The sequence below is a fragment of the Camellia sinensis genome, chromosome 7 (assembly GCF_055761805.1).
Source record: "Camellia sinensis isolate YWXY chromosome 7, ASM5576180v1, whole genome shotgun sequence".
Lineage (NCBI taxonomy): Eukaryota > Viridiplantae > Streptophyta > Magnoliopsida > Ericales > Theaceae > Camellia > Camellia sinensis.
The window spans coordinates 7,602,938-7,612,500 of NC_138967.1; the positions used below are offsets into that span (position 1 = coordinate 7,602,938).

Sequence of the window (9,563 nt, forward strand, 5' to 3'; positions counted from 1 at the left end):
ATACATATTTAATATATATATAATATATATATTAAATATGTAAACATGTATATAAATATATAAAGTGTGTACGAATATGTAAAATGTGTATTAAAATTAAATTTTTGAACGTTATTTAATTTTTAACAATTCATAGCCTAGTTTTTTTTTTTTAAATACAACCAATAAGAAAATCAATAATAATTTGGTTAAAGTTTTTGGGAAAATATAATTAAAAAAAAAAAAACTCCTAGGATTTGACCCTTATAACAAAATAAGTCCTTAGATTTTAATTTTCTCAATTTAAACCTTAATATTTTGATTTGTTTTCAATCTAAACAGTTTATATATTTATATTAAGTAAAACTAACGAAAAAATGGTATTTTAGCCATTAAACTCAACAAAAAATGATATTTTAAATATTTTATGTATACCTACATTAAGTTTAATGGCTAAAATACACTTATTATGTTAGTTTTATTTAATAAAAATAGACAAATAATTTAGATTAAAAAAATAAGGGTTTAAACTAAAAAAAATTAAAACCACAAGATTTATTTTATTACCATACTCAAACTCTAAGATTTTTTTTTTGTTGTTGTGATTTGTCCATTTTTTATTTTATTTTTTTTTAACTGTAGAAACTTTGTCCCAAGAGATACTTTTAAAAGTGCAGTGTCATTTTATATACACACACACACACAAAACAAAACAAAACAAAACAAATTAAAAAATAAACCAAAAACTTATTCCCGAAGAAGACAAGGTGGGTGGATAGGTGAAAAGACTCAAAAAATGAGAGAAAGATATATATTTTGAGGGGAAACCAAAAGTAAAGAAATCATCTTCACCCTTAAATTGTTAGATGAAATAATTTGAACCGTTGATTCAAAATGTACATTTTCAAAAACCGTCATGCCATATTATATAATTTTTTTAAAAAAAACTGCAATCAAACTTTGTCTCAAGAGATAATCTTAAAAGTCCAATATCATTTTATACACACCAAAAAAAAATTAAAAAAAATAAATAAACAAAACAAAACAAAACAAAAAAAACAAACCAAAGATTCATTCCCGAAGAAGACAATTGCATTAGAGAAAGTAGTGTACTACACTTGAAATTTGAGAAAAAACTCAAAAAAAGAGAGAGGATGTGTGGGTGGATAGGTGAAAAGACTCAAAAAAATGAGAGAAGAGAGAGATATTTTGGGAGGAAAACATTCTACAACAATGAGCCAAAAAAAAACAAAACGATATCGTACCAAGTGTAGCGGTTGCTGCTTTGCTTTATGCACAGCAGCATATTCGCATCTAACATTACCATTTAAAACTTTGCGCTCACCCACCTTCTTTCTTTCCCTCTCACGTCTCACCTCACTCTCTCTCTACACTCTCTTATCTCTCTTTCTCTTAGCCTCACTTTTCAAATTTTAAATTTCAAAACACACATTCACTCCATCTCTCTCTCCCCAAGCTCTTCTCACTTTCTCTTTAAACTCTCCTATCTCTCTTAAGGCTCTCAACGTCACTTCCCAATTTCCAGCCTAACTAGCACTCTCTCTTTTGTCTTTCATCTTCACTTCTTCCAGCCCAAACCCAACAACCCGCGGCATCGACGAACAAGCCTTCGTTGTCGTGACCGTATCCGAGAGCAACTTTAGGGACTCTGGTCCTCCGAAACGTTAACATTTCAATTGAGAAATCGCCTACCATGAACGAATCGTCACTGTACAATACCTGGTAGAGACACATCTGATGGTTGTTGCAGCTCAGTGAGTTAATTTGGTCAAATCGAAGATTGGGTCGGTCTGAGTGTAGCATTTTCGACACAGAGAGCACTGGATCCAAACAAACTGTCGCCGTATGATACCTGTTGAAGTCGAGACCGGTGGTAGTGTTGCCACAAATAGCCGTGGATAAGGTTTTGACCCTACTGCATCGTGTTGGAGGCGGCATGGAAGGGGCATTCTGGGGTGGCAGTGATGGTGGTTTCGAAGACGGTTGTTGTCGATGAGGGTGGTGTAACTGTACGAAGAGGGTGATTTCGAATTCTAATCGACAGTAAGAGTTTTTGAATCTTGGGTTGTTGTCCATGAGAGAGACTGTAGTTTTGAAAGAAATTGTACGGGAAGGGTTTGGAATTGGAGGGGTTTGGAGAGAGAGGTAGAGAGAGAAAAGAAGAGGAGCGAGAAACAAAACATTATTTTTATTTTATTTATTTATTTATTTTTCTATAATCCAGGCATGCCCTAGATTTATGAGTTTATATGTTTTATACTCTTAAAAGTGAAGAGCATGCCGTAGATTTATGGGTTTTTATAGTTAGTATAGGAAAGGTTAAAAAAGAAGAAGAAGAGGGATTTGGAGGGAAAGGGCATGTGAAATTGGTCCTTGTTTTTTTATTTTTTTGCATTTGCTTTGTGTGCTGGCTAGTGTTGCTGAGTTTGATTATAGTCATATCAAAAAATGTTTGTGGAATTTTTTTTAGATTACAAAGTTGAATTCAAAATTTAAATAAATAAAAAAAATTGAAGTTGTTTGGTTATTAAGAGGCGAAACATCAATAAAAATATTTATGTTTAATGATGAGATCAAAATATAATTGAAAGATATTTTTTTGGAAAATGTTCTTTTCTTTGGTGAACAAATTTGAATTCAAAATTTAAATTGGGTTCTATTAACAAAAAACAAAAAAACAAAAAAAAATAGTTTAGTTGTACTATTAAAATGTAATCTTTTCGCAAGGAGAGATAAGAGAAATAATGGGGATGGTATGATTTGTTTAAAGACTGAAAAAGCTTACCGCAGTGACAAAGTTAACATATTTTTATTTCCGAATAACTAATCAGACCTATATTTATATTTTCACATCAAATTTTTAGCAACAAATTTGATAAGTTACATTTTAACTTAACAATTTTATACTCAATTATATTTTGATCTTATTATTAAATATAAAGATGTTTCTTTCAAACCTGTCAATCACTAAGAGTTGTGTGTTCCTTTTTTTTGAATACAAACAAAAACAAGAACAAAAATAAACACACTTGTTGCCAGAGGTGGTAGCTGATGGTGTGAGGTAGACAAATGTAATGACCGATGGTTTCGTGATGGTTGGAGGTGGCCACGGGAGTTGATGGTCAGAGGTCGCTGGAGTTGGTAGTTGGAGGCTGCCAAAGGTCACTGGGTGATTAGGTCTGTGACCAACCAATTGCCAAAGAGTCATCAAGAGGTGGCCAGATCTAGCCGGCAGCCAACCAGCCAGCAGTGGGTGATGAGAGGGGAGTGAAAAATTATTCTGACAAGTGAAAGCATTTGTTTCCAAAAAAATTTAAAATTTTGGAATTAGTTCCATCTTTTGAAAACAAAACGAATATACAAGTTTTAGTTTTCAGTTTCCCAAAATAAAAAATAAAAATAAAAATAAAAAAACAAGAAATGAACGCGATAAGGAATGGAAAGCTGTAGGTTTTTTGCCAAATATCTATGAACTCAAAATCTGATCAAATGTAACCAACATATACAACACTCCAACAGAAACAACCACATCTATAGCCATGAATACATCTGTTCAAGTGCAGCGTTAGGGTTACTTCCCAATAGCCATGAACTCATCCGGTAAATGGACCAATAAGTTCATCTGTCAAAACATATCCAACATATCCGATTCTCAAAACAGAAACAACTAACGAATCTGCAGAAGTTATACCACACTACAAAAATTAAAAGTCAAAACAAGAACCATTACAAACAATCAATAGCCATCCGCATCAATTTTTCCTTCTCCATCTCACAAAAATTGCAACCAACCCTCCCACATTTCCCCCCCAATTTTTCTGTTTGATATTTTGTTTTTTCTTCTTTCTTCTATCTAATTGTATGTCGGATTCACTCAAATGGGACAAGCAGGAACATCAAGTGTGGTACCAGCTTGAATCTGACCCCACCCAATTAGACGCCAGTGCTTCTCGACTCGCCTGCTCAGAGCAATTTTTGCCCCCATATTGGTGCAAACTGGAGATGTGAGCTGCAATTTTGCCAAATCATTCTTTACACCAACAACTCGAGCACCTGTTGACATAGAACCTATGTTCAGCATCAGAATCTCTGCCTTCGCTAGCTTTGTGACCTTTCCTTGCCTTTCTGTGCCCTTTGTCCTCACACCCAGAAGCCGTCTCAACAAGAAAAAGTTCACCTGCAAAATCAAAAAACGAAATGTTTCACAACCATTACGTTGACAATCGCATCTGGTATTTGTATTCTAAGGCATTTTAAGGGTCCAAAAAATCCAAAAGAATGAATCATAACAGAAATATTAATGGACTCGGCAATAAAATAAAGATGCCGGCCGTGATAATGAAATGTACGCGTTTGGTTGAGTTCTCTGAATCTGTTTCTGAAATTTTTTCAAAAACTAGCTCAGTGAAAAAAATGACAAAAATAAAAAACCACTCGTTATTTTCATATGACAGACTTGCTTCTTTGGGTGAAAGAAATCATTTTTTAAAATTCAAAAATATCTTTTTGGGATTTATTTTTGTCAAACTAGTTTCTAATTTTTCAAAAAAAAAAAAAGGTTCTATTGAACTAGAGAGGTAATATAGAGAAATAAATTTTTATCATGAACTAGCATGAATGCCCATGGCACATTTCTAGTTAAACTATAGATTGCACTGACTAACCACAGGAGTAAATAACAGAATTGAAAATTGTATTTACCTCTAGTTCAACAAAAACTTTAGGGAGTGTCCCAACCTCACCAAGAACCTGACCGACCAATCTATCAGCACGTGTCAAAGTCGGGTCCATAGTAGTGCCAACCCCAATGAGACCTCCTGGTACAGCAAATTGCAGTTCATTTTGCTCGGCAAACAATGAAACTATTCTTGAATAAATCGGTGTGCATTTGATGTTTCCACTCTCATCCTTAACAACAATCCCAGGACGAACCTCAATGAGTTGATTTACCTTCAGAACACCCTGAACAAAACAGAGGATCAAATAAAAATCTAGTCAAGACGCGTAATTCCTGAATCTTTCACAAGAGATTGCAGATTCTTGTGTTAAAAAAAATAAAAAATATAAAAAAATATCTAGGTTCCCCAAAAAAAAAAAAGCAAGATTAGCTTATGATATGCTATAATATAAATCTGATTTTACATTTGTGTGTATCCAATGAATGGGTCACAGGAGCAGATGGGAGAAAGATGCCCCATGTACTGACTTGAGAAAACATCAATGGCAATCAGAGCACCATTTTAGGCATGCAAGCCTTCTGAATTATATCTCAGACAATGGGATGTGCAGTAGTCTTGTAGATATTCCATGTGAAGACCAGACAAGCATTTTTTTGCCAACAGAGCCTTTTTTATTCAACACCCCCCCCCCCAAACACCAAAGTTAAACATGCCAACAGAAGGAGAAGTAATTTTGAAGGAAAGAAAAGAAGCATACTTCGAGAATACTTCCACCAGCAACACCTCCTTTAATTTCATCAACCTCAAACCCAGGCTTATTGACATCAAACGACCGGATTACTATCATGTTAGGAGGTGAGATGAAGTTCCTTTCTGGAATGGGGATCTTTTTCACAATATATTCACACACAACATCAATGTTGTACTTTAGCTGTGCAGAAACTGGTATCACTGGTGCACCATCAGCCACAGTTCCCTGGTAAGGAAAGTACAGAAACACTAACACATTATGCCAGAGTTAATTAGCCAACCAGAGAGGAAGAAAACACTATAAAATGGCCCAAAACGACTGACCTGGATGAATTTCTGAATTGCTTCATGCTGGTTGATAGCTACATTTTCCTGAATAAGATCGACCTTATTTTGGAGAATTATTATATGTTGGAGCCGCATTATTTCAACAGCAGCCAAGTGCTCTGAAGTTTGAGGTTGGGGGCAACTTTCATTGGCAGCTATGAGAAGTAATGCTCCATCCATAATTGCTGCTCCATTAAGCATTGTAGCCATGAGAATATCATGACCCTGTAGGAAATCAAGAAACCCAAACATCTCAGACCACATCAGAGAAAAACCAGCTACCATTAAGCTCATAAAGAAAAGCTGAGTTTTGCCTCAACAAATCCATTCTTCTATTGGTTAACTTCTCTCAATTCTTCTAATTATCATTTTTCAGTTGCCCAAGTGTTCTTCCCCATTTATAATCAAATTTTCCTCTCAAAATATCAATTCCCACGCAGTAGTTAATAGAAAACCATCTAAGCCCTATATCAGGTGTTTCCAAGCAACAAATTCAAAACTAGTATGAAAGTGAAGTGACACTAACATAAATTATAAAGGCAAGCAATAGAGAAACTATGCAGTGACACTAACAAATTCAAACAGAATTTTTAAGGCATTGTGGTCTCATATGCTGTAAACAATAATTGAGCTTGTATCTATAAAAATGAGATAATATGCACCACAAGTACACAGACATAAAAAAGATGCAAACAACATCCTAATTTTCTTGTTCAACCATACAACTAGGTTAAATAAAATCTCCTAATAGGATAATATAAACATTTAAAAATGCATGGTTCACTTGAAATAATAATAGTTGACAAATTTCATAAAGTATAAGGCTTAAGCATATGATAACATTCTAATGACTAGTAGTTCAAACTTAGAACTACAAAATTGAATAAAAGACAGATCAATCAATGTCATCAAATGCCATAATAGATTGAACTAAACAAATAAACCATAAAAAATTACTTTCTGTTGAAGATGAGTATTGTACATACAAAGACATACAATTATGCAATATCCCGAGCACACAAACCATTGACAAGTAATAATCTCAACATGTAGATGCTTGCATGCACGTGTCCATAGGAATATATGTAGAGATATGCTTGATGTAAATAAACAATATTTCCTCAAGAGAGCATTGAAAACCATACCGGGCAATCAACAAAAGATACATGCCTCAGCAATTTCATCCTGCAATTCTCAAACCCAGGCACATCACACATAGGACTATCTTCTTTACCACTTCCATATGCCCTGCAAAAAGGATTGCATATATAATAATACATACTATATGCCACCAATATGCTAAAGTGAAGTAAGCGCACTATATTCAAGGATACCAACTTACTTGTAGCACATGGGCCGAGGGCACCGTTCTTCTTCACATTTGTATATCTTTGCATTGGCATATCCAAGCTTAATAGTAATGTTGCGCTCCAGCTCATTTTTAAAACGAACAGTCTGCAGAAATTGACAAATCATCAAAGCCCTCAAATTTACCATGTAGAAATTTGAACCAATATACTTGAAACCACTTCATTCCATTGACTTCTTGGTTAATGCATTTTTCTTGCTTGAAAGCTTAATAACAACTCCAACACCAAGGAATAACAATTGACTAAGATGTACAAAAATTTAATAGCATTTAGCTTTACTTTGTTGCAAAATAAGTAGACTACCAAACTGCTAAAAAGTTGAACCAAATGATAAACTTGAACACAAATAAACTCATATTTCAAGTTCAGGAAAATACTGAGAATAGATACCATACTAGTAGAAACTGTAAGAGAGAAAACAAGTAATTACCTGAACACCCGATATTGCTTTAACAACTGTTGACTTGCCATGAGCCACATGACCTATAGTACCTGGGAAATAATTTTAACTCTAAATTACAGTCTTCAAGTTTAAGCACTAGAACCTATTATGCTAGGATGTTAATGCAGAATATACAAAAATTCAAATCCCTAACCATAATGTCAACTGACGTATGTTGAAATCAGTTAAACATTTACAAACCATTAAATTACCAATATTTATTGTTGCCTGACGAGAAATAACTTCAGGTGAGAGTGGATGTAAATTTGTCACATCCAGCTTGCTCAAATCCTGCTCCATCAACCCTTTTCGAGACATCTTGACGATTCCCGGCGAACTCAGTGCTCCAACAGAAGGAATGCTGGTTTGCTAGTAAGATCTGTGAGAAGAGAGGACAAGACTAGTGACTTCAAAAAGAATTACAACTTGCATCAAATGTCAAAGACATTACTTGCCAAAAGAAAGGTGCTTTGTTAAAACCAATACAGATCACAAAAGCGCCTACAATAAAGCACACAAATGGCTTTCTGTCTGTGTCTCTGCATATTCAAAGCGCGTTTTAGCATACACACCATAGATGCAACGGGCCCAAATCACAGATTCTACTAACATTATGGGAGAGGCAACAAAACCCAATCCTTATGAATTATTCACCATAATACTGCCTCAAATTAGCCTTCAATTTTACAGTTTATAAGTCCTAAAGTAATGCCATTGATGGAATTAAAACCATGCAAGGATATATCCAACTACCTCTACATAAAAATATGAGAAATGTTCTGCAGTTATTAAGGGGCTGCACAAGCTACATGTGTGCACTCCGAATCAACAGAAGTAGCTGACAATCATGGAAACATATTAAACAGCAACATCTTCCTCTCATACAGCCCAGATAGTGAAGCAACTATATCTTGGATTTATAACTCCTTCTATTAAGAAAGTAAAAAATTAGGTTTTGTCTCGACAGTATTGGATATAGAATTGAACTCCATTATGTTTATGCCCAGAACCATACATTTCTGAAATAGAAAAAGCAAAAAGAAAGCAAGTGATTTTTCAACAAACGACCATTCATCAATTTTATTTACATGATACCTCAACCCAACCAAGTCTAAAATCCCAATAACTACTTAAAATAGGTATAGCTCTATATTAGCCATCTATCTATCACAGCCTGCGAAGCTTACATCTAACAGAGTTTATACAATTTACAAAGTGACAAAAAAAAAACTAAGAAAATTATTGTTCAATTCAATCTTGTCTTAGAGGAGTTAGAATAAATGAAAAACCCAAGTAAATCAATGAAACCAATACAAATTCATACAATAAACTCATCATTTAATCTGCCCACTATTAAAAACAACAAAGGGACTTCAGGGATTCTGTAGACTACATAGATTAAGATGCTCAACTACTGTATGACAACAACACAATACAATATGAAGCAAACAACCCCATCATTACAATGTTGATGAAGATAATTATTTACTAAACAAAAAAAAGTGGCGAAAATCGAACCTCATAAATACATTTATAAGCTCAAATCCAAACATAATTAGATACACTTAGAACACAAACACTTTACCAGCTAGACAATCATTTCATAAACCCAAAACCCTAATGTTTGGCGTTACTATAAAGCAACTTTCAAAAACTATGTTATCGACCGCAATCAATCTAGTTATGTATAATCTGAACTGAAAACATGAACAAATCAAACACTCAAAGAAGAAAACAACACACTAAATGAAAATCAAACGCATCAACTTGAATCAAATCGGAAGTATCACATAGAAAACAGCATGATTACATACCTGTACGCATACATACATACATATATATATGTAGAGAGAGAGAGAGAGACTCACCGGTTTCTATATACTAGGGCAGCCGACGGGCGCTGTTGAATGTTTACCGATGTGTGAGAGAGAGAGAGAGAGAGATGAGATTTATGCTAGAAACCCAATATCAGTAATTTACTATATTACTACAACA

General features: G+C 34.2%; 1 protein-coding gene across 2 annotated transcripts in view; it reads right to left on the bottom strand.

Annotated features, from left to right (window-relative positions):
* Positions 1-3,770: 3,770 nt before the first annotated feature.
* The window catches only part of LOC114292580 (eukaryotic translation initiation factor 2 subunit gamma), a 5,812-nt gene continuing 19 nt past the window's right edge, over positions 3,771-9,563 (bottom strand). Inside the window, exons 1-9 of one of the 2 annotated variants that reach the window (XM_028236576.2) lie at positions 9,437-9,563; positions 7,781-7,947; positions 7,557-7,618; positions 7,099-7,211; positions 6,902-7,004; positions 5,754-5,981; positions 5,437-5,655; positions 4,702-4,962; positions 3,771-4,177 (exon numbers count right to left, since the gene is read on the bottom strand). The exon at positions 9,437-9,563 is cut by the window's right edge and continues 19 nt beyond it. In XM_028236576.2, the coding sequence (XP_028092377.2) occupies positions 3,875-4,177; positions 4,702-4,962; positions 5,437-5,655; positions 5,754-5,981; positions 6,902-7,004; positions 7,099-7,211; positions 7,557-7,618; positions 7,781-7,886 (1,395 nt within the window). In that variant the 5' untranslated portion in view covers positions 7,887-7,947; positions 9,437-9,563 and the 3' untranslated portion in view covers positions 3,771-3,874. Of the gene's footprint in view, positions 4,178-4,701; positions 4,963-5,436; positions 5,656-5,753; positions 5,982-6,901; positions 7,005-7,098; positions 7,212-7,556; positions 7,619-7,780; positions 7,948-9,382 lie in introns of both variants that reach the window. The other variant, XM_028236578.2, reaches the window with a different exon arrangement.